Source organism: Calypte anna, chromosome Z, assembly GCF_003957555.1.
Source record: "Calypte anna isolate BGI_N300 chromosome Z, bCalAnn1_v1.p, whole genome shotgun sequence".
NCBI classification, from domain to species: Eukaryota; Metazoa; Chordata; class Aves; order Apodiformes; family Trochilidae; genus Calypte; species Calypte anna.
Window position 1 is genome coordinate 21,482,447 of NC_044274.1, and position 25,599 is coordinate 21,508,045.

The following is a 25,599-nucleotide window of genomic DNA, read 5'->3' on the forward strand; positions in this document are numbered from 1 at the left end:
TTCCCGTACTGGGCAGAGTCCCTTCCTACTAGCGGTCTGGGGAAAAGAGAGGAACGTATGACCGTGCCCGGATCCGGAAAGGCGGCGGCGGCGGCAGCCAGGGCTGCCCGACCGGCCAATATGAAACCAGGGCAACTGCACTGAACCGGACTGGGCCAGGCTGTATCCGCCGCCAATCCCCCGTTAGTATCCTACCGTCGCCTTGGCAACCGGTCGAAAGCGAATGCGCCACCGGAAGCCACCCGCGGCGCGGGGCGGCAGTGGGCGGAGCCACTGGCCAGGCAGGTACCCCCCGCGCCGCAGTACCGCGGCCCCACCCCGCAGGCCCCGCCCCTTCCCCCTCAGTCGCCGGCGCGGGGGGGGAGGATGAGAGGGCGCCGCGGTGGGGCGGGTTCTGCAGCCGTGCTCGCCTGACCTGGCTCGGCCGTTCCCCAGCGGTCCTGCGCGCCGCCTCGCACCCTGCCACCGCCTCGGGGCGGGCTGTCGCGGCGGGTGGATGCCCAGCGCCTTCCCGCTGCCGCCTGGCGCCTAGCGGGCAACGCCGGGGCAGACACCCGCGGACGCCATGGGCTGCTGCAGCTCCGCTGCGCAGGTGAGCGGCCCGCGCCCGCCGCAGGGCCCTGCTGCTCCTCTCCTTCGCTCTCCTCTTCTCTTCCCTCCCTTCCTCTCCCCTTCTCTCACCTCTTGTCCCTGTTCCTCCTGTCTGCGTGCCTGTTCACCGCCGTGGCTGTGGCACCCCTCCCAAGCCCTGCTCTCCATGCTGTACCGTGGCTGTGTACCCGCTTATTCCCTCCATTGCCGAGCTCTCCGGTGGCCTGCATCCCCTTTTACTCCTGACAGCCGTGGTCTCCCATGACTGCACCACTTTGCTCCCTCCCACCATCGTAGCCTTGCTCTCTCACGGCTGTGCATCCCCTCACTATACCTGTAGTCCCGCTTTTCCCGTGGCTGAGCACGCTCTTGCATTCCTCTTAACCAGACTCCCGCGGCTGTGAGCACCTTGCTTTCTTTCCCTTTCCCCGCTCTCTCCCAGCCAACAGCTCTGCTCTCCCAGACTGTTAACCTATTGCTCTCCCTTCCCACGGTACTGATCGTTCACGGATCTGAACCCTTTTACACCCCCTCTCCAGTCCTGCTACACGTAATGTTTATTGTTTTGCTCTCCCCATAGCTCTGCTCTTCCTCCTTTTGGCTGTACATCCCGTTGTTCACCCCCCCCATATCCCTGCTCTCACCATTCTACATACTTCTGCTTCTGCATTGCTCTGCACAGTGCTCCGTGTGCTGCTTCCTGTGTGGATCAGCATTATCTTGCCCCTTCTTCCTTCAGCTCCGCAGTCGCTGTGCAGTCTTTGGTTTACTCCATGCCCGTCCCCTGACACAGCTGCAGCTGCAAGCCTTCAGCTCTGCCCTGCCATCCCCACAACTTTGCACCCCTGTCCTATGGTTTGCAGTTCTTCCTCCGCTCTGCCATGCCTGGATGTCCCCTGCTGCCCCTCTCCGGGGAGAGGAGCTGTCTGGTGGGAGGACACTTGCTGTGTCCATGGTCTCCCCCAGATCCCCTGCTTCTGGAAAGAGATACGGTCCTAATTACAGCCCCCTTCCCCACTCCACAGCCAAGGGTTAAAGTGCCTCCCTGTATTCTCTTCCCTGTGTATGTCTGGTCCCCATGTACATCTCTCATTTTCCAGATCGGTTTTCCTTCCCACTCCCCCCGTGCACTCCTTTGGCCTTACTGACTCCCTTCCTGCCCCCTCCCACCCTCCTCCCCCTCGTTCTCTTCCCCCACCCTAGAATGGTGCTGCTCATCAGGGCACAGTCGGGAGCTCCACCCAGCGCTCCAGACTGTGGCTCTGCTTCCTCTTATAACTTTCCCTTTTAATAATACAACCAGGGTTATACTGTTTTTCGCTTGGCTCCTTTCTGAAGGCTGTAGGACGAATGATGATGACTAACATTATGGCTGTACCTTGCTTGTGGGTAACTTAAGTTTCCTTTGGCTATGTCACTTGCGGTTGCTGAATCCAGCTTCCAGCAGACTGCTTATGTAGGAAAGTCCGTCCCAGATGACTCACCGAGGGCGACAGTTTTTGTAGTTCAGGCCTTTTTATTTCTTTATTTTTAATAAGGGCTCTGCTCTTCCAGTGCAAAACACTGCAAAGAGCTGTCCAGTTGCAATAGGGAACATCCTTTCCACACAGCAAATTTTGCTGCAAAGAGGAAGACAATCAGCTTTATGGTGCATGAAAAAATGGTTTAAATTTCAGAGAGCAAGATACATGTGAAATGTTAGAAGGAGATTTTTATATTGCTCAGTCACTGCAGTAGACTGCCAGGGGAGATTTTTGGAGACTTTATTGTTTGAGATTTGCTAGAAAACATGTTAGATAAACGTTGATCAGGACTGGCTTAAGGAAAGCAGATAGACACTTGGAGCACCAAGAGTGAAGTTGATGTTTTGAAGTAATGTTTTGAAGTCTTATTTGAACCTGATTTTCTGTGATTCCTATCCAAATAACTTAAGTATTTAATAGGCACTTTCTAGCTCTTCATTATAAGTTTGAATGGCTGTTCCCTGTTACATTCTTAAATGAAAGTGCAGGCTTATTTGTGGATAACCTGAGACCAAAGCAGCAGAGGAAATAGATGATCAGGTGATTTGAATATCTGGTTTTATCATAGGTTTCAAATAAATGATTTTGTTTTTCAGGGAAGTTTTGCGTTTCAGAGTCAGGGCACATGATGTTAATACTGTGCTACTGAACCTTAATTTTACTTTCCCTATATATGCCAAGACATGGAACAGTAGTTGAGCTTTGTATCCCATGTATGTAACAAGTATTAAAAAAATGGTTGTTTGTGTAATTCCTTAGCCATGAGCAATCCTGTTTCTCCTCAGGAAATCCAAATCAAAGGGTACTTACTGAGTATTTTATTAGCAACAGTTTTGTCTGGTATATTGATTGCAGAAACCTTGCTACCAAAAATGCAGCATTACATTAATGCTTAATGTCTGTAATATCCTCTCTTTTATCACTAACAATGAATGCTGTGTGCCTCAACTACTGTTGTCTTTATACTTCCGCCTCTTGCTTCCTCTTAAGCTTTTCTTGAGCAGGAGTCCATCAGACTTTCCTTCATTGTTGCCTCACTTATTTTTCTCTGTGTAACTTCATTGTAGGTATCGACATGCAGTCTCTCGTATCATGATTCCTCATTCCTTATGACTTTGTTTTCCAGATTGATTTCTTAGTCAGTTTATTCTTTGGATCTCTAGCCTATTTGATCTTCATCTGCTAACCATTAGTGGTATTTCTGAGACTGGTGATAATTTCTGTTTTGATTTTGCCAGACACCTTGTCTGATTACTGCATCTTCAAGCCCCTTCCTCATGACAGCCACCTCCTCATCTTATTTATGTTAATACACCTGTCTACTGGTGGTTGAACCAGGCCAATAAACATCTTCCAAAACTCTTATTTCATACTTGAGTATCCATTTTTTCCCCAATGGATTCCCCACTTCCTTTGCTTTGCAGGTTGTCTTTAGCTCTGCCTTAGGCTTTTCTCTGTATATCATAGAATCATAGAATCATAGAATTGGCTGGGTTGGAAGGGACCTCAGAGATCATCGAGTCCAACCCTTGAACCACCGTTGCGGTTGCTAGACTATGGCACTGAGTGCCACATCCAGTCTCTTTTTAAATATCTCCAGGGACGGAGAATCCACCACTTCAGTGGGCAGCCCATTCCAATGACGGATCACTCTTTCCGTAAAGAAATTCTTTCTAATATCTAACCTAAACTTCCCCTGGCACAACTTAAGTCCATGCCCTCTTGTCTTGTTGAAAGTCGTTTGGTAAAAGAGCCCAACCCCCACCTGGCTACACCCTCCTTTCAGGTAGTTGTAGAGAGCGATGAGGTCTCCCCTGAGCCGCCTCTTCTTTAGGCTGAACAACCCCAGTTCTCTCAGCCTCTCCTCGTAGGGTCTATGCTCGAGTCCCTTCACCAGCCTGGTTGCCCTCCTTTGGACCTGCTCCAGGACCTCGATATCCTTCCTGAACTGGGGGGCCCAGAACTGGACACAGTACTCGAGGTGTGGCCTCACCAGCACTAAGTACAGGGGCAGAATCACTTGCTTGGACCTGCTGGCCACGCTGTTCCGGATACAGGCCAGGATGCCATTGGCTTTCTTGGCCACCTGGGCACACTGCTGGCTCATGTTCAGCTTCTTGTCGATCCAGACTCCCAGGTCCTTTTCTGCCTGGCTGCTCTCCAGCCACTCTGTCCCCAGCCTGTAGCGCTGCATGGGGTTGTTGTGGCCAAAGTGCAGGACCCGGCACTTGGCCGTGTTAAACCTCATCCCGTTGGAATCAGCCCAACTCTCCAGTCTGTCCAGGTCCCTCTGCAGAGCCCTCCTGCCTTCTAGTTGATCAACACTCCCCCCCAGCTTAGTGTCGTCTGCGAATTTGCTGATGATGGACTCAATCCCCTCATCTAAATCATCAATGAAGATGTTGAACAGAACTGGGCCCAACACTGATCCCTGGGGGACACCACTAGTGACCGGCCGCCAACTGGATGCAGCCCCGTTCAGCACCACTCTCTGGGCCCGGCCCTCCAGCCAGTTCCTAACCCAGCACAGGGTGCTCCTGTCCAAGCTGTGGGCTGACAGCTTTTTCAGGAGGATGCTGTGGGAGACGGTGTCAAAGGCTTTGCTGAAGTCTAGGTAGACCACATCCACAGCCTTCCCCTCATCCACCAGTCGGGTCACCTGATCATAAAAGGAGATCAGGTTGGTCAGGCATGACCTGCCCTTCCTAAAACCGTGCTGGCTGGGTCTGATCCCTTGCCCATCCTGCAGGTGCTGTGTGATTGCACCGAGGATGATCTGTTCCATGACCCTGCCAGGCACTAAGGTCAGGCTGATGGGCCTGTAGTTTCCTGGGTCCTCTTTCCAGCCCTTTTTGTGGATTGGCGTGACATTCGCCAATTTCCAATCATCTGGGATGTCCCCAGTGAGCCAGGACTGTTGATAGATGATAGCAAGAGGCTTGGCGAGCTCTTCTGCCAGCTCCTTCATTACCCTTGGGTGGATCCCATCTGGTCCCATAGACTTGTGGGGATCCAAGCATCTCAATAGGTCACAGACTGTGTCCTTCAGGATTACAGGGGGGCTGTTTAGATTCATGTCACTTTCTATGAGCTCCAGAAGCCATCCGTCTTCAGGGTAACCTGTCTTTCCGCTGAAAACTGAGGTAAAGAAGGTGTTAAATACCTCAGCCTTTTCTTCATCTTTAACAACTATATTCCCACTCGTGTCTAGTATAGAATGGATATTTTCCTTGCCCCTTCTTTTGCTGCTAATGTATCTGTAGAAGGACTTTTTGTTATCCTTCACAGAGGTGGCGAGATTCCGTTCGCATTGTGCTTTTGTGTCTCTGATTTTCTTTCGACATGACTTAACAATATTCCTAAATTTCTCCTCAGTAGTTATCCCTTTTTTCCATAATTGGTAGGCCCTCCTCTTAACCCTAATTTCTTTCAGAGTCTCCCAATTCAGCCAGGCCGGTCGTCTTCCCCGCCGGCTCGCTTTTCGGCATATTGGGACAGCTTGCTCCTGTGCTTTCAGAACTTGTTCCTTGAAGTACGACCAACCCTGCTGTACCCCTCTGTTTTCAAGGTCTGTTTCCCAGGGTATACTCCGAACAAGTCTTCTGAAGAGGTCAAAATCTGCCCTTCGGAAGTTCCACTGCAGAATCTGAGAGTTTCGTGAGAAAACCTGATTAGAATTGGCATCTTTACCTTTTCTCAGTGCTCTTGCCTGCTACTTACAATGATAGATTTTATGTTTGCTCTCTGCTTTACCTGCTTTCAGTTGCTTAGCCTGAACCCAAAGCCCCATTTGTTCAGTTTTTCTGTTTTATCTCCATATCTCTGCTTTTTCACCTCTTGATGCCATCTTACAACCTTCCTAATTTTATTGAGTTACTGTCCTCCATCCTTAAAACTGACAGTCAAGTCTAGTGTTCCTCCCTTCTTTTCCAAACCCATTTGTGGTCATACAGTCTCTCCTCTTTCTTCATAATAAATTCCTTCCAATCCCATTTGTGTGCTCTACTGATATTGCCTTCCTTAAGAGCGCTACAGGCTACTTTAGGCCAAGTTGCAAGGATATCCCTCCTTTCTTAACTTTCTTGACCTCTGCAGCTTTCACTTCTGTCTGTATAAGCCTCTACAACTTGATGTATTACTCTCCCTAGGCTTCTGTAGTACTGTCCTCTTGTTATTCTTCACTGCCTTCTACTTTACAACTATTGTTTCTTCTTCTCCTCTATTGCCATCTATGCTTGTGCTTCCAGGTCTTTTTTGCCCCTTTTGTTCACTTGTCTCCAATTCTGCCAAGTTTTTCAACTTGAAACTGCTATGAGAAATATTAGCTTAAATTTAATACAGCCATACCAGGCTTCCTTTCAGGTGTGCTGATTCTTTCCTTGTTGTTCCATTGTTGGAGTGCTTCAATCTGGAATACTTCTTTCAGCACACTTTTTTTTTTCCCCCCATTTTTGGTCTTTCTTAATGGATGCATGAAGTTCTTCCACTTCTGTATCTTCTGTGTGAGATCTGTGCTTATTCTTTATCATTACAACAGAGTACTTGTTTACCCTTTGTTCCTTTCCAGTGTTACAACTGTGTCAACCTCTTTTTCTTTAGCTTTGTTTGTTTGCTTGTTTGTTTGTTTCTTAGGTGGACTTCACTATATTTTAATTATTATTTTTTTAAAGTTAGGAACTCCAGATTTGTTCTGTTGTTTTGACAGCAGGAGCTTAAGGGAATGTTAATGGATGATCCATCCTCCTCTTGTCTTAATGTGGCAAGTTTTTTCTAGTCTTATAAAAACCAAGGCCACTACTAAACTCACCAAGAATTACATTTATTCTTTGTCCCAGACATGCCTCCAGTTTCAAGCAAGGTCTCAATCTTGTCTTACCCATATCTTGGATTAATTCTCATGAACATGAAAAGCTGTAAAGATAAAATAAACAAGACCACACAGTATTTCCCAGGCCCTGACACTGAGACCTCAGTATTTTGTCTTCCTTCATGTAGTGTCTTGCCAAAGCAATTATGTTTTAACTACCAAGCATCCTTCAACTGCAGAAAACTGGGAAGGGAGAGAAGATTCTATATCGCAACTACCCCAAGAAAAAGCTGGTTTAGGTTTGTTTCTCTGTATACCGCTTTCAAGAACTATCATTTTCTGCCTCCCCAGATATAACAAAGCCAACTTGTAGAGTTGTGCTATAAGCCAGATAAGCACAGCAATATGAGCAATGCTATAAATTTTGCTTGCTTTAAAAAACCTGCATTACAAAAGTGCATAGGTTACTTGAATCAGACAGACCTTACAGCACAGCCTAACATTTATGGTGACATGGAAGCTATGAGCAGTGTCTCCTGTAAATTCAGTTTCATAATGGACTAATACTATTAAGAAAACACTATTGATGAAGAAGAACAAAAAGGAAGAGAAGAGAATATTGCCATTCAACTGCAAAATCAGTTTTTCTTCTTTGATGAAACTGAAGATTTGAAAAGTTTAATTTTTCTGTCAGCTGGGGTTTTTAGCACCACACACTTAAAAGATCTCAACATTTGGGAGGCCTAGATCACTTCCAAAACACCACAAGAAAACTACCTGTATCAAAAAAGGGTAAAAGCCTTAAGGTCTGTTGCATAGCAAATCCATGATGAAAGAGATACACCTAGATAAAAGCTCCCATATTGAGAAGCTCATGATAGGCTCTTCAGAAGGGACAGGCAGGGTAGGAGAGGTGGAGGGGTAGCCCTATATGTTAGGGAGTCTCTTGACACTGTAGAAGTTGAAGTCTGTAATAATAAGGTGGAGTGCCTGTGGATCAGAATCAAGGGGAAGGTCAACAAGGCTGATGTCGTGCTGGGAGTCTGTTACAGACCACCCAATCAGGAGGATGAGGATGATGAATTATTCTACAGGCAGCTGGCGGATGTCTCAAAATCGTCGTCCCTTGTTCTCGTGGGCGACTTTAACCTACTAGACATCTGCTGGGAACTCCACACCACAGAGAGGAAGCAGTCTAGGAGATTCCTGGAGTGTATAGAGGATAATTTCTTGCTCCAGATAGTAAACAAGCTCACCAGGGATGGAGCCTCGCTTGACCTTCTTTTCACAAACAGAGAGGAGCTGGTGGGAAATGTGGTGGTTGGTGGACGCCTGGGACTTAGCGACCATGAAATAATAAAGTTTTCAATATTCAGGGATACAAGGAGGGTCATCAATAAGACCTCTACGCTGGACTTCCAGAGGGCAGATTTTGGCCTATTCAGAAGAATTGTTCAGAGTATACCCTGGGAAACAGACCTTGAAAACAGAGGGGTACAGGAGGGATGGACGTACTTCAAGGAACAAGTTTTGAAAGCACAGGAACAGGCTGTCCCAGTGTGCCGAAAGGCGAGCCGGCGGGAAAGATGGCTGAATTGGGAGACTCTGAAAGAAATTAGGGTTAAGAAGAGGGCCTACCAATTATGGAAAAAAGGCCTAACTACTGAGGAGGAATTAAGGAATATTGTTAAGTTATGTTGAAAGAAAATCAGAGAGACAAAGGCACAACGTGAACGGAATCTCGCCACCTCTGTGAAGGATAACAAAAAGTCCTTCTACAAATACATCAGTAGCAAAAGAAGGGGCAAGGAAAACACCCATTCTTTACTGGACACGGGTGGGAATATAGTTGTCAAAGATGAAGAAAAGGCTGAGGTATTTAACACCTTCTTTACCTCAGTTTTCAACAGAAAGACAGGTTACCCTGAGGACAGCTGGCTTCTGGAGCTTATAGAAGGTGACAGGAATCTAAACAGCCGCCCTGAAATCCTGAAGGACACAGTCAGTGACCTACTGCGATGCTTGGATCCCCACAAGTCTATGGGACCAGATGGGATCCACCCAAGGCTGATGAGAGAGCTGGCAGAAGAGCTTGCCAAGCCTCTCTCTATCATCTATCGACAGTCCTGGCTCACTGGGGACATCCCAGATGATTGGAAGTTGGCGAATGTCACGCCAATCCACAAAAAGGGCTGGAAAGAGGACCCAGGAAACTACAGGCCCGTCAGCCTGACCTCAGTGCCTGGCAGGGTCATGGAACAGATCATCCTCAGTGTAATCACACAGCACCTGCAGGATGGGCAAGGGATCAAACCCAGCCAGCATGGGTTTAGGAAGGGCAGGTCATGCCTGACCAACCTGATCTCTTTTTATGATCAGGTGACCCGACTGGTGGATGAGGGGAAGGCTGTGGATGTGGTCTATCTGGACTTCAGCAAAGCGTTTGACACTGTGTCCCACAGCATCCTCCTGAAAAAGCTGTCAGCCCACAGCTTGGACAGGAGCACCCTGTGCTGGGTTAGGAACTGGCTGGAGGGCCGGGCCCAGAGAGTGGTGCTGAACGGGGCTGCATCCAGTTGGCGGCCGGTCACTAGTGGTGTCCCCCAGGGATCAGTGTTGGGCCCAGTTCTGTTCAATATCTTCATTGATGATTTAGATGAGGGGATTGAGTCCATCATCAGCAAATTCTCAGATGACACTAAGCTGGGGGGGAGTTAGGATCAGCTGGAAGGCAGGAGGGCTCTGCAGAGGGACCTGGACAGACTGGAGAGTTGGGCTGATTCCAATGGGATGAGGTTTAACACAGCCAAGTGCCGGGTCCTGCACTTCGGCCACAACAACCCCATGCAGCGCTACAGGCTGGGGACAGAGTGGCTGGAGAGCAGCCAGGCAGAAAGGGACCTGGGAGTCTGGATTGACAGGAAGCTGAACATGAGCCAACAGTGTGCCCAGGTGGCCAAGAAGGCCAATGGCATCCTGGCCTGTATCCGGAACAGCGTGGCCAGCAGGTCCAAGCAAGTGATTCTGCCCCTGTACTTAGTGCTGGTGAGGCCACACCTCGAGTACTGTGTCCAGTTCTGGGCCCCCCAGTTCAGGAAGGATATCGAGGTCCTGGAGCAGGTCCAAAGGAGGGCAACCAGGCTGGTGAAGGGACTCGAGCACAGACCCTATGAGGAGAGGCTGAGAGAGCTGGGGTTGTTCAGCCTAAAGAAGAGGTGGCTCAGGGGAGACCTCATTGCTCTCTACAACCACCTGAAAGGAGGACGGGTGGATGTTGGTCTCTTTTGCCAGACGACTTTCAACAAGACAAGAGGGCATGGTCTTAAGTTGTGCCAGGGGAGGTTTAGGTTAGATATTAGAAAGAATTTCTTTACGGAGAGAGTGATCAAGCATTGGAATGGGCTGCCCTGGGAAGTAGTGGATTCTCCATCCCTGGAGATATTTAAAAGGAGACTGGATGTGGCACTCAGTGCCATGGTCTAGCAACCGCAACGGTGGTTCAAGGGTTGGACTCGATGATCTCTGAGGTCCCTTCCAACCCAGCCAATTCTATGATTCTATAAAGATACAGCAAGGCAGGGCAGTGGTCTTCCATAAGGTATTGGTGTAAAGGTACTGGCAACAAGCAGCAGTATAAGAAAGTAGATGCACTGAGTTGACCTAGGTTTTTTTTTTCTTTTTCCCCCCCCTTTCTTTTTCAAGATTTTGATCTCATATATAGTAGCACACTTTGACCAAACAACTATAGTTTAAAGAAGTGTTAGAGAGGATCTGGACACAATAATTAATTAAGAGTACACAGACTGCTCTAAGGCAACTGTAAAGTGTAGCTGACATAACACCCAGCAAGCTCATGCTTAGAGATGGCAAGAGTCAGAGTCAAAAGTCACACACACAACATCAAACCAAGACCACTTCATTTTGGGCATGGGCACTATCACAGAAGATAGCCAGCTGAATAATCATGTTGATGGACAGAAACAGAATTAGTTGTGAATTCTGCTTCCAGGAGCTAAAATGCTTGATTTAGCTTTCAACGCATTGACTGTAGATGAAGCTTCTGTTCTAGCCTCTGGCAAGTTCTGCAGTATGAAGGATGAAACATAAAAGCAGGATCCAAGAACAGTGCCAATGAGTCAGTCATCTCATGAAGCTGTTGACTGCTTTTTTGTCTCTTAGACCAGTGAGGTGTATTCAGTTCCTGTGAAATATCAGGTGTTCTCTTAAAAACAATGCCACAAGTGCACAACTTGTGCAAGTAATTCTTTTGATAGAAGCAAATAGAAACAAATAGAAACAAATTTGTTACATAGAAACAAATATTTCAACTATGTATCTACATGGAAGTACTCTTTCAAACTCGTTGAGTATTTTCCCACTGAAGACTACCTCCTTCTGAAGTTCAGAGTAGCTTTCAGGTCTGTCACATCTTAAAAACTTTAAGTAGCACATTATTTCCTTTATTTTCCAGGTAACTTGGGAACTGAGTTTTATTCTTAAGACTACAAGAAAGGATAGTTTGGATTAAGAGCATGTATGGGGTGTTGCATCCTTACAAGACACCTTTTTGGTAAAGAGTAGTCAGTTTTGGGAAAGTGATTATCTTGCATTGCTAATAGTGAATGCTAAATCCAAAGCTAGTGTTACTGAAATCTGTTTAGCATCTAGAATTCTGTCAGGCATCAGACTTCTAGCTTGGTAATTGTAAAAGCTTAGTTAGTATCATTGAACTGATGGCTTTTATTTTTCACGATGAAGAAATGACAATATTTGTTACAAAGTGAAGATATCAACTGTCCTTATGCTATTTATTCCCAAAGTGAACTTCCATTAACTGTCTGTGCCTTTTTCTCTGTTGGGCTGGCTGTAATTTTAATTCCTTTGAACTTAGATAAGCAATTTCTTTTGTTCAAATCAAGACTTACAAACTAACTTGACAGAAACAGTTTCTTTGTTATTTTGCACTTGAGTCTTTCTCACTTGAAGGAGGTGTTGGAAAATTGTGTAAATCTTTTGCTGTGCTACTAAAAATACAGTTATGCAGAGTGATTTCTACTGCTGACTAAACCAATTGCTAATTTTTACCTCTTTGATGAGGCTATACTGAATGCTTTTTTGTGTATAAATTATAGAGAGAAGTTTGTGTTTGTGAATATATAGCAGGGGCCTGCTAGGCCCTGCAGCTGCTTTGAAGTTTTACAGATGTATGAAGTAAATAGGTTTTGCATTAATAGTCTTCCTGTCCTTTGGTCTCACTTATTTGGTTTTGTTTGTTGACTCTTGTATGACAGCAATCTCAAGGACATCTGTATACGTATTTAAGGAGAAGAGTCAACTTAATTTTGAAGTGTAGCTTTACTGTCCTAAGATTAATTTTCTCTGCTTTAATATGACTTCAGGACCCAGTGTGCAGTTTACTGCTATAGATGATGATTGCAATTTATAGGAAAGTTGAGAATTTGTGCTGTATTTTACATACTGGTTGCTAGCTGTTACTATTTTAATAAGTAATATTGCTAGAATGTGGTGAGTTACAACATGGTGACTTGTGCCTGATATCCTCTCTTATTAAATGTGATGTAATTAAGCAGCTGCTGACAGCAGCAATGAACTCTGGTCTGTTTTGTTTTGTTTTGTGTTTGTTGTTGTTGTTTTCTGCTTTCTTTCTTTTTAAATTGAAAACACTCTTGCTTCTCTCTCGGTATGTTTTTTAACTGAGGAAGAGACCTCAACAGTGTATTCAAATTGTAGAAACACAACAGGAAACACAATAAAGTATTTTCTTCAAGGTCATGATGAATATGTCCTACGAGTGACTGGTCAGACTCCCCCTAGCTTGCTATGAAAAACTGCAGAATAATTGCCTATTTATGAGGAAGCATGCTTATGTAATAACTTAAGGTCTTGACACATTCTTTCTCTTTCAGTTCTCCTCCTACCCTTTCTTCTGTAAATCAGATAGAGCCTTCTTACTGTTGGTTCCTATTAATGTAATATGCTTTCAATGTCCTCAAGCACTGCCCTCTTATTGTAATCCTGAGTGGCTTGGTTTCTTGTTATGCCAGAATTTTGGATCTGTAAGCTATATTTAAGAAGCTATGCAAGCTACTTTTCTTTTTTTTCCCCAGAAAAGTAATTTTAAAGTTCTTATGATCTACCTTAGAGGATACGGGAAGGAAAAAAATGAATCCGAGCTGCTTTTATTGTGCTGATGACATCCTTTCTATGTGACTGAGTATGGCTATTGGCTTCTCAGTTTCCAGCATTGTGCTGCTTTTCAGCTTTTGTACAAAGTGATAAGGAAGAATGCACATGACCAATATATGCAACAATTATTTCATAGAGTTCAATATAGTGCCACAAGGACCACGCTTGTATTGGCACATGCAAATAAGGGCCTCTGACCACACAGAACCTTCTACCAAGTAGGCCTTTGCCTTTGAAAGGTAGGAAGCTCTTCTGCAAGGATTGTGAATACAGTACAAAAACATGTTATTTTATTATTTTCCATTGACAAACCCATTAAAAGGTAGGATGCATTTTGAAAGACTACATAGAAAACGGCTGTGAGTGTCTCCAGTGAGTGGCAAAATTGCTTTCACAGCAGTACTGTAGAGGCCACGAGCTCCTAAAGAGCTGTTATTTTTGTCTGGGGTTATTTCTGGTATTAGAATCATGAAATGGGCGAAAAAATAATGAAGTGTTGAAAATAATAAAAATAATTAATTTAAGATTTTAAAAGTAGTTAAATAATAGGGAAGATTACTCTTCACACATGAACAGAGTGCAAAGACCAGAGGTAATATTTTCTATGGAATGTCCATTACCTGTGAAGACCACTAATTGGAGAGTTCTGCTACCCTTTTGTTTTTCCTTTTGGTAATGTGGTGGTGTCATAAAGCTGACACATTGGAAAGAAAATGTGTGTTGTAGCTGAACAGCGTTTTAATCGTCCAAAGTTAATAGTACTTTGTAATTTACGACTTGCAGTCTCATAGGAAGAATAAAATGAGATTCTGTTAAACAGATTGATATACAAGTAGAAAATAAAATGTGATCAAGTAACTTGGTAGCTGCAAAGTATCTTCAAAAGTGTACTGTTTTGGAGTTTGTTTTTTTTGTGTTTTGTGGTTTTTTTGTTGTTTCTGGGGTTTTTTTGTTTTTGTTTTTTGTTTTTGTTTTTTTTTGTTTTTTTGTTTTTTTGGTTTTTCAGTTTTTTCAGGTTTTTTGGGGATTTTGGTTTTTTTGGGTTTTGGGGGTTTTTAGGGTTTTGGGGTTTTTTTGGTTTTTTTTTGTTTTGGGTGTTTTTTGTTTTTTGTTTTTTTGTTTCTGTTTTTGTTTTTTGTGTTTTGTTTTTTGTTTTGTGTTTTTGTGTTTTCGTGTTTTTGTGGTTTTGTGGTTTTGGGTTTTTGTGGTTTTGGGTTTTTGTGGTTTTGGGTTTTTGTGGTTTTGGGTTTTTGGGTTTTTTGGGTTTTTTGGGTTTTTGGGTTTTTTTTTGTTTTTGGGGGGTTTTTTTGTTTTTTGTTTGTTGGTTTGTTGATTTGTTGGTTTGGGGTTTTTTGGTTTTTGTTTTTTTGTGGTTTGTTTTGGTTTTTTGGTTTTTTGGTTTTTGGTTTGTTGGTTTGTTGACTTGTTGGTTTTGGGTTTTTTGGTTTTTGTTTTTTGTGTTTTTTGGTTTTTTGTTTTTTTGGGTTTTGGTTTTTGGTTTTTTGGTTTCTTGTTTTTTTGTTTTTTGGTTTTTGGCTTTGTTTTTTTTGTTTTTTTGTTTGTTTTTTGTTTTTGGTCTTTTGGTCTTTTGGTTTTTTTGTTTTTGTTTTTGTGTTTTGTTTTTGTTTTTTTAAATGAGTAGCTTTTAATAATTAAGAATCATGGAAGTACCAAACATGCTTTGAAATCAATATTTTAATTCCCTTAAAAATATTGCTGTGATATTTGTAAAGTGTCCTTGTTTATTGGTCTTTTCATTAGGTATTGGACAACATGTAATGCAGAAAGGAAATGAGAACTAAATATTTCAGGATTTTAAAACTGCTTTTTTCTGCAAGTAGCCTTCTTTCTAAACTTTAACATCAGCTAATCATCTCAGCTCTATTTAATCAGCTGTGTTATGTTTCAAGATAAATATTTAAGTTGTAGGCTGATGTGGAAGCATGTAATAAAGGATTTTTAGCAGCAATGTTTAATACAAGTTGACTGCAAAGATGACCAGAAGATGATGTACAACAAAGCATATGTCAGATTTGTAAGTGAAGTCTTCCAGTATGAGTCTTCAGGGAGAGCATAATTATATTATAGTATCAGTAATGTTGTAAGTGCTGTCCTATGTGCTCTGTTTTGTTTACATTATGTTGAAAACTCATAAATACTGCTTGGGAAGTATGAGAATATTAATGAAATAGCAGACATAGACACACTGAATTTGGTTGTATGCTTTGTCTCTGAAGAGGAGCAAATTATAAATTCTTACCTTTTAGTGGGTAACTTCCAAATAGCATTATTTCCTTGTGGGAAGTAGGAGTTTCATACTAACAAAGAGCAGACTCAACTTTTCACTGGACAAGATCTTGGAAGTGGTGAAATGGAATTATTGGGCAAGTAAAGATGTGGGTGGTTTTATGTAAAGTACTGGCATGTGACTATGAGTAAGATCCAAAAACATGACTAACACCTCATTTGCAGTAAATTGAAAAATAAACCATATTTGAATGAGATGAAAGGAAAAATTCCACAAAAATGGGCATTAGACACTACAAGACAGCTGCCATTTGTAACTGTAATAGTATCATGGCGCCGAATTCTCTTGCCCCTGGAAGTGGGAGACCTAACTTAAGTTCTGCAAGTCTAGGGGAATTGGAGCCTCAGCCTCCCAGGAGAATGCTGTTATCAGCAGGCTGTTTTGGATAGGAGCAATGCTTCATACTTGAGGTCTGGAGATGTGTTTATGGAGATATTTTTATTGGTACAGCATAGTTCATTCCTCCAGAGACCTGGTATAGTTAATTGAGTAGAAATCTGTGTTTGATGGTGTGTATTCCTCCTCTAGTAATGGGGACATAATGTTAGTTTGCTCTGCAACAAATCAAGTTCACTTGAACTTCAGGTTTTCTAGGTTTATAGAGAATCATCTGAATTTGTTGTAAACTGCAGTAAGCAACTTCTTGGTGCTGTATCTGAATACCTATAGGTCATGCTCAGGCAGTCTGTAGGTAATTGAGTGTGCTAACTGGGGCAGCTTCACACAATGTCCTTAGGCTCCAGTGCAGTAAGCTAAGGGTTTTTTAGTTTGGAGAGGAGGAGGCTCAGGGGAATCCTCATCACTCTCTACAGCTACCCAAAAGGAGGTGGTATCCAGATGGGGTCAGTGTCTTCTCCCATCGGTAGGACCAGAGGGCAGGGTCTTAAGCTCTGCCAGGAGAGGTTTAGGATAGATATTAAGAAGAAATTCTTTAAAGAGAGGGTAATCAAGCATTGGAATGGGCTGCTGAGGGAAGTGGTGGATTCTCTGTCCCTGGAGGTTTTTAAGAGACTGAATGAGGCACTCAGTGCCATGGTCTAGTAGCCATGGCAGTAGTGGATCAAGGGTTGGACTTGATCTCAGAGGTCCTTTCCTGTGATTCTGTGAATTTGCTTTCTATGAAAAAATGTCAGGCAGTTTGTGAAATCAAGAATTAAAGGTAGTTTTAACACTTCAGGACTTTGCTTCGGATACTTAAATGAGTGCATTAGTCACTTTAAGATTTTGTGAAGAGACCTAGCTTGCTTGCACTGCTACCTTTTTTCCCCTGTGAATTGCATGCGTGTGGGTCTTTTGAGGGGGAGTTGTTTTTCGAGGCTTTTTTTAGGAACAGTTTCATCTAATCTTCAGAGCAATAGAAAATCCTAGTAGAGTTACAGACTTCACTCATATTAAAGGCAGCACACACACCCCCACCGGAAAGGCAAAAGAATTCTCCCCCAACCCCCACCATCCCCCCAGGTGCCCATAGAGAACAGATATGAGGCCCTAGACCCAGAGGATCAAGAGGAGGACGGACAAGAGGACGATCTGTCCAGAAGGTCTCCCGTTCGCCCCCTGTCTAGCAGCCAGATTAAAACTTCACCCACAAAGAAAAGAAGAAGGGTAGTCGTAGTTGGTGACTCCCTTCTGAGGGGAACTGAGGGACCTATATGTCGACCAGACCCATCCCACAGAGAGGTCTGCTGCCTTCCTGGCGCCCGGGTGAGGGACATTACTAAGAGACTCCCTCAACTAATTCGACCCTCAGATTATTACCCACTGCTGGTAGTCCAGGCTGGCAGTGACGATATCAATGGAAGAAATACTAGGGCAATTAAAAAGGACTTCAAGGCCCTGGGTCGATTAGTTGGTGGATCAGGAGTACAGGTGGTGTTCACCTCAGTCCCTGCATTAGAGCAGATGAATGAGGAGAGGAGCAGGAAAACATATCTCATCAATAGGTGGCTAAGGGACTGGTGCCACCGGAAGAACTTTGGGTTTTTTGACTATGGGATGAATTTCAGCATATCAGCTGGACTGCAACTATCTAACAGGGGAAAAAGGACTCTAGCCCACAAGCTGGCGGGTCTAATAAGGAGGGCTTTAAACTAGGTTCGAAGGGGGAAGGGGTTGAAACAAGGTCCTCCGGAAAGGAGCCCAAGGGTGGACAGCGCAAGTTAAGGGACAAATCAGCAGCCCAGCTGAAATGCATGTACACCAATGCACGCAGCATGGGCAACAAACAGGAAGAGCTGGAAGCCACCGTGCAGCAGGAAAGATATGATGTAGTCGCTATCACGGAAACATGGTGGGATGACTCCCATGACTGGAGTGCTGCAATGGGTGGCTACAGGCTCTTCAGAAAGGACAGACAGGGTAGAAGAGGTGGAGGGGTAGCCCTGTATGTTAGAGAGTCTCTTGACTCCACAGAAATTGAAGTAGGTGATAATAAGGTGGAGTGCCTGTGGGTAAGAATCAGGGGGAAGGCCAACAAGACTGATACTGTGGTGGGAGTCTGTTACAGACCACCCAACCAGGAGGATGAGGGTGATGAACTCTTCTACAAGCAGCTGGCACATGTTTCAAAATCGTCGTCCCTTAATTCTCGTGGGTGACTTTAACCTGCCGGACATCTGCTGGGAATTCCACACAGCAGAGAGGAGGCAGTCTAGGAGATTCCTAGAGTGTATTGAGGATAATTTCCTGATGCAGCTGGTAAATGAGCCTACCAGGGATGGAGCCCCACTTGATCTACTCTTTACAAACAGAGAGGGGCTGGTGAGGGATGTGGTGGTCGGAGGGCGTCTGGGACTTAGTGATCATGAAATAATAGAGTTCTCAATAATCAGGGACACAAGGAGGGTTGTCAATAAAACCTCTACATTAGACTTCCGGAGGGCAGATTTTGGCCTTTTCAGAAGACTAGTCCGGAGCATATCCTGGGAAACAGCCCTTGAAAACAAAGCGGTCAAGGAGGGATGGACATTCTTCAAAGAGCAAGTTTTGAAAGCTCAGGAGCAGGCTATCCCGGTGTGCCGAAAGGCGAGCCGGCGGGGAAGACGACCACTCTGGCTCAACAGAGAGACTTTGAAGGAAATTAGGATAAAGAAGAGGCCTACCGGTTATGGAAAAAAGGGTTATCTACTCAAGAGGAATTCAGGAATACAGTTAAGTTATGTAGGAAAAAAATTAGAGACACAAAGGCACAACTTGAACTAAATCTCGCCACCTCTGTGAAGGATAACAAGAAGTCCTTCTACAGATACATCAGTGGCAAAAGGAAGGGCAAGGAAAACATTCATTCTTTAATGGACATGGACGGGAATGTAATTGTCAAAGATGAAGAAAAGGCTGAGGTATTTAACACTTTCTTTGCCTCAGTTTTTAACAGTAAAACGGGCTATCCTGATGACAGCTGGCTTCTGGAGCCTATAGGAGACAAGAATCTAAACACTCTCCCTGCAATCCAGAAGGAAACTGTCAGTGATCTACTGGGCTGCTTGGATCCCCACAAGTCTATGGGACCAGATGAACTCCATCCAAAGGTGATGAGAGAGTTGGCAGAAGAGCTCGCCAAGCCTCTCTCTATCATCTACCAGAAGTCCTGGCTCACTGGGGACATCCCAGATGACTGGAAGTTGGCGAATGTCACGCCAATCCACAAGAAGGGCCGGAAGGAAGACCCGGGAAACTACAGGCCTGTCAGCCTGACCTCAGTGCCTGGCAGGGTTATGGAGCAGATCATCCTGGGGGCAATCACACAGCACCTGCAGGATGGATCAGACCCAGCCAGCATGGGTTTAGGAAGGGCAGGTCCTGTCTGACCAACCTGATCTCCTTTTATGATCAGGTGACCCGCCTGGTGGATGAGGGGAAGGCTGTGGATGTGGTCTATCTGGACTTCAGCAAGGCCTTCGACACCGTCTCCCACAGCATCCTCCTGAGAAAGCTGGCTGCCCACAGCTTGGACAAGCGTACTCTGCACTGGGTTAGGAACTGGCTGGAGGGCCGGGCCCAGAGAGTGGTGCTGAATGGGGCTGCTTCCAGTTGGCGGCCGGTCACCAGCGGTGTCCCCCAGGGATCAGTACTGGGCCCAGTCCTGTTCAATATCTTCATTGATGACTTGGATGAGGGGATTGAGTCCATCATCAGCAAGTTTGCCGATGACACCAAGCTGGGGAGAAGTGTTGATCAGCTGGAAGGCAGGAGGGCTCTGCAGAGGGACCTGGACAGACTGGAGAGATGGGCTGATTCCAATGGGATGAGCTTCAACAAGGCCAAGTGCCAGGTCCTGCACTTTGGCCACAACAACCCTATGCAGCGCTACAAGCTGGGGACAGAGTGGCTGGAGAGCAGCCAGGCAGAAAGGGACCTGGGAGTCTGGATTGACAGGAAGCTGAACATGAGCCAGCAGTGTGCCCAGGTGGCCAAGAAGGCCAATGGCATCCTGGCATGTATCAGAAACAGCATCACCAGCAGGTCCAAGGAGGTGATTCTGCCCCTATACTCAGCCCTGGTAAGGCCACACCTTGAGTACTGTGTTCAGTTTTGGGCCCCTCAGTTCAAGAAGGATATTGAGGTCCTTGAACAGGTCCAAAGGAGGGCAACCAAGCTGGTGAAGGGACTCGAACACAGATCCTATGAGGAGAGGCTGAGGGAGCTGGGGCTGTTCAGCCTGAGGAAGAGGAGGCTCAGGGGAGACCTCATTGCTCTCTACAACTACCTGAAAGGAGGATGGAGCCAGGCAGGGGTTGGTCTCTTTTCCCAGGCAACTCTCAAAAAGACAAGAGGGCATGGTCTTAAATTGTGCCGGGGAAGTTCAGATTGGCTATTAGAAAGAATTTTTTCACGGAAAGGGTGATCAGACATTGGAACGGGCTGCCTGGGGAGGTGGTGGACTCTTCGTCCCTGGAGACATTTAAAAAGCGACTCGATATGGCACTCAGTGCCATGGTCTAGTGACTGTGGCGGTAGCTGATCAAGGGTTGGACTCGATGATCTCTGAGGTCCCTTCCAACCCAGCCTATTCTATGATTCTATGATTCTATGATATTGGCACTTTGAACTCTGTTATTTGTAAAGATGTTAGAAGTAATCCATGTCTTTTCCCTCCTCAGAATTAATTCCTTTGTGTAGTACCTTTAACTGGTTAGAGGTTAGAAGGTTAGAGGCTGTCAAATGCTTTTGTATGAAAATGTGAAACAATTTTGTAGTTTTAAGTTTATATTTTGATGTTCATATCACTTGTTCAGATCATTAATTATCTACTAAGCTTGCTGTGTATACAGAGAAATACTATTTTTCATTACTGACTTATTTTTAGTGAGGCACACTTGATGTACACCTGTAAATGGTTTCACATGTATTTATGTAATCAAATGTTTTTGTAGTTCAGATGTATCATACTGGTCATCTTACTTGCATTTTGACATTCATAATGAAAGGAAAGAAATGGCTGGTTACTTCAGGTGAAGATGGTTGCAGCTACTTAGGGAATCGGGGACGTCTCTCTTGGTTTTAGGCTCCAGGTTTGAGTGATTTAGAAGCATCCTAAACTGTTAATGCCCAAGGTCAGAGGTCACCTCCTTTTCTTCTTCAGGCTTTAGAATTAGGACTTTTCAGAGGTAGGAGAAGTTTCCTTCGGACAATATAGAGTTGCTGCTAGTACAGTTGTTAGCTAGTTTAAACAGCTAAGTAGTGTAAAAAGGTATGCTCTGTCTGACAGAAAAATGCTATGCTTTTTTTGTAAATTGGAGAATTAGATTCTTGAAATGGAAACATTTTTATATCCTAGTGAATTATCATATCTTTATCATAGCTTCCAAGCTTCATGGTGAAGGCCAGTATATAATTTGGGCTGTTTTTTACCTCAGAGATAAATGAAATGAGTAAATAATCAGCTCCTTAAATGGTCATTAGGAAATGCTGACAAATGGTTCAAGAACTATTTCTCTGGCAGCTTGGGGATATCTCAATAGCACATGATGCTTCAGTTTTAAGCTTGACAGAACAGCTTCTAGACTGACTGTCTTCTTGGTAGCAACCTCACTAACCTGGCTTGCCTGTTTCCCAAAGAGAACTTGGGAGAAGATCATGCCTTACATGTCATTTTGGGGTGTGCACAGTATGGCCATGGACCCACCAGTTCTGAAACACTGAACTTGTAATGTAGGTGTAAGATGACTGTATTGTCTATTTATGCTATTGGAATGAATTGAATGGTATTGATATAGTCAGCTAAATCTCCAGTACTTTATCAAAACCAGCCTTCCTTCTGGAAAGGTAAGTTCTGCAGAACACAGTGGCACACTAAAGTTCCTGGACAGGATGTATATATTTTTTTTTGCCTTTGTGCTCCGTTTGTTAGTGTCCTGTGTTGATGTATACCTACACAGTCATTTCTTATGCCTTGACTGATGCATGCAAACAACAACAATTTCTATTGACTCTCCTACATAAAGCTACAGTCAGTTATACTCTGCATTCAGATGTTACATCAAGGTGATAAAGCAACAGAGAATTTAGAGGCGATGTAGTTAGATGATTGTGGTTCTTGGGACAAGGTTTTTGTAACAAGTGATCTTAAAACTGCCATGTCAGTTATAATATCCCCAAGGAATTTTAAAAGTACATTAAAAACTATTCTTTCATTTATAAAGAAAAAAATTTTAGGAACTTGCTAACCACGTTTTCCCATACCTTCTTATTTTTTAAACCTGTGAGATATGATAATGGATATTCCAAGTTGTTCTGTGGTGACCTCTGCAGAGCAAAAAAAAAAAAAAATATTAAAGCTATTTTAAAGTCTCTTTTGTAGAAATTTAAGTTGCTGATAACTTTCATTTAAAGAAAAATATTTTACACAGATTACACACTTCCAGTTCCTTCAGGTAACTATTTGTTCTCCCCCAGAGAACTCTTTAATAATCATTGATCTGATTTTAGCTAACTTGGCAGTAATAGCTAACTCATCAGTGATATTTGATTCAGTACTATGGAATTCCTGTGATCTTAATAAAAGGTTGAGGTCAAACTGTTGCTGCAGAAGAAGAGGCTGTAACAGAACTTGAGTTATTCTTAAATATCGGAGAACCTAGATGAGAAAAGGAAAAAAATTATCAGAAATTGTTTCCACTGCATGAATAACTGTAATTAGAATATTCCCTTTAGATGCATTTTAAATTTTCTTAAATATTTTAAGTGCTCAGAGGGAGGAATTCTTTGTAAAGAACATGCAGTTGCTGGGGTAGTGGAGATACCAAAATCTTGAAATATGGATATAATACACACGAGAAACTAAGGACCAAAAGAGGTAAACAAGTAATCTGTGTGTTGGTGAGGGATGGATTTATTTTGTGAATTTATCTTTAAGGAAGGGTTAAACAACAACAACAACAACAACAACAAGGCAGTGAAAAACAGTGAAAGCAGTGGTGAAGTTTCCATTTATAGTAGGTCTGTGTGTAGCAGTATTGTAACTTGCCAGCTGAACCAGCAATTTCAGAAATTGCAAGTGATGTGAGGAGCCACATCCTTAAAACATGCTATGTGTTGCTAAGGGGAGAATAGGTCAAATGCTGAAGTGCCTGAGTATCTCAGAATCTGAAAAAAATGGACATTTATACCTACTTGTTTAGATGGATGAGTCAAAGTGCCATGTCTTTTTATTCAGTATTCCACAGAAAAAAAGTGGTGTTTCTAAATGTAGAAAATATGAAAGCTTATTTTTCTTGCCTACAAATGAAAAATTGAATGCTTTGCGTCAGCATCTTGTGCTAGAACCAGACTGAAAGAAAAAGGAAACTAAACCAAAAGAATTTTATTGCTTTTTAAGAGGGAATGTCAGAAAAATTTGTGTGCATCTCTGTATTGAACTGTTTTAACTTTTCTGTCTCATTTTCTCTTTGGTTTTGACTTGAAGTGGAACTGATTTAAACCAAATGCTGAAGCAGAAGAATATTGGCTCACTATGTTTCATCACCATGTAGAGTTTCATCTAGCATCACTTTATGAGTAAGAGTAATGAACAATTTATCCTAGCTATGTACCTTCCAGAAATTTGGAACACCTGCACTTGAAAGCCTTCTCTTGAGATGGCTCCTGTAACTGGAATCTCATGAAGTTTAACTCAGTTTGTCTGTGCTGCCTATGGTCATTGCTTTAAAATTTTGTCTGAACTTGGCTTTCTTAGCATTGTGTATGATATTCCAGGAGTTATATTAGTAGTTTAGAAGATTGCTCTTCCTTATGACTAGTAACTCTTTCTATAGAATTTTTATGGGACATCCCTTATCCTGAGTAATTTCTGAGACTTGTTTCAAGCTGCTAAGTGTGAAGCTTCCCAGGGAGGTGGTGGAGTTTCCATCCCTGGAGGTGTTCAAGGACCGTTTAGATGTGGCACTTGAGGATATGGTTTGGTAGGGCTTGTGCTAGTTGGTTTAGAGTTGGACTCAATAATCTTGAAGGTCTTTTCCAACCTTAATGACTCTCTAAATTTGTATTTGTTTGTTTTGGCTTAGTTTTTGGTGGGTTTTGTTTGGGGTTTTGTTTTTTGTTTGGGTTGTTTTTTTATTTGTTTGGTGGGTTTTTTTTTGTTTGTTTACTTGTTTTGTTTCTGTGTGATCTTCACTACCTGAAGCTGTATGTGTATTCTGACTATGTGTGTGTTTGTACAGTAGTGAGAATAGTCCTGTATTCCACTTGTTAGCTTAGACTTGCTAGCAGGAGTAAAGCCTGTATTCTGACCTCTCCCGCATCCTCTTTTCATCCAGTGGATGTTAATCAAGCCAGTTACTCACTGGGTTGCTCTTAAATCAGCCCATCTGTCTGAGTAGTAACTTTGTTTTCTTCTTCCTGAAACATATGATGAGATCACCACAAGATTTTAGGATTTCTTTCTTCTGCCTTTCTCATGTTGCAACATCATCTGTTGATGACATATTTCAACTTTTTCCTAATCTTATTTGGATATTTACTACTTAACCTGAAGCTTGATTATCCATATATATAATATCATAGAATCATAGAATCATAGAATTGGCTGGGTTGGAAGGGACCTCAGAGATCATCGAGTCCAACCCTTGAACCACTGTTGCGGTTGCTAGACCATGGCACTGAGTGCCACATCCAGTCTCTTTTTAAATATCTCCAGGGACGGAGAATCCACTACTTCCCTGGGCAGCCCATTCCAATGCTTGATCACTCTCTCCGTAAAGAAATTCTTTCTAATATCTAACCTAAACCTCCCCTGGCACAACTTAAGACCATGCCCTCTTGTCTTGTTGAAAGTCATCTGGCAAAAGAGACCAACGTCCACCCGGTTACAACCTCCTTTCAGGTAGTTGTAGAGAGCAATGAGGTCTCCCCTGAGCTGCCTCTTCTTTAGGCTGAACATGGCAGGTGTTTTTTACTTGACTTCTTGCTTCAGTCATCTCACTCCTGAACTGCACATTGCATAAGACATTCTGTGTTTTAAAAAGTTATCTGTAATTCTTTGTAATTGCATCTTTAGTCTTCTGCTAACATGCCATAATTTTAAGCTTTTTTATGTGCTTATGCTTGTTGGATGCTGGTTAGGAACGAGTGCTTGTATGGAAGCATCCAGTACAGCTATTATAGCTAACAGTGAAAGTGGTAACCGTTGGTTCTGTGCTGTGCCAATACCTGTAAAATGTATTACAGTATGTCACATCTACTATATGGTGCTGTAAAGCTATATTCTGGAAGTGGTGGGGATTGGGCATTGGGTTTTTGTGGTTGGAACTAGATGATCTTCAAGGTCCCTTCCAAACCTAGCCATTCTGTGAGTCTGTGTGTGTTTTGAAGTGATTGGACGCAATGAATATCAAGAAAATGCTCCCTTATTATTTTGCGTTTGCATACAAGTGCTTACTCTCTACAGAACACCTATCTCTGGATTCAGCTAAAAAAAACAAAAAATACAAAACAAAATAACAGCTAGTATGCTGGCATACTGCCCATAAGTATACTGCAAGAGAAAGCCTAACTGTAGATAGTCAGATTTCTAGGTGTGGAATTAAGGTCCAAGTGTAAACTTGTGCTTTACCCAGTAGTGGGTTTTTTTTGTTTTTGTTTTTAATCATTGAGTTTGCCAAGTTGGTTTTTTTGTTTGTTGGTTGGTTTTGTTTTTTTGTGTGTGTGGTTTTGGTTTTTTTTGCTGT

General features: G+C 43.5%; 1 protein-coding gene across 3 annotated transcripts in view; it reads left to right on the forward strand.

The window, feature by feature from the left end:
• Nucleotides 1-328: 328 nt before the first annotated feature.
• Nucleotides 329-25,599, forward strand: part of SLC44A1 (solute carrier family 44 member 1) — a 93,972-nt gene continuing 68,701 nt past the window's right edge. For all 3 annotated transcript variants that reach the window (XM_030467020.1, XM_030467021.1, XM_030467019.1), the window contains exon 1: nt 329-592. In XM_030467020.1, the coding sequence (XP_030322880.1) occupies nt 566-592 (27 nt within the window). In that variant the 5' untranslated portion in view covers nt 329-565. The remainder of the gene's footprint in view (nt 593-25,599) is intronic.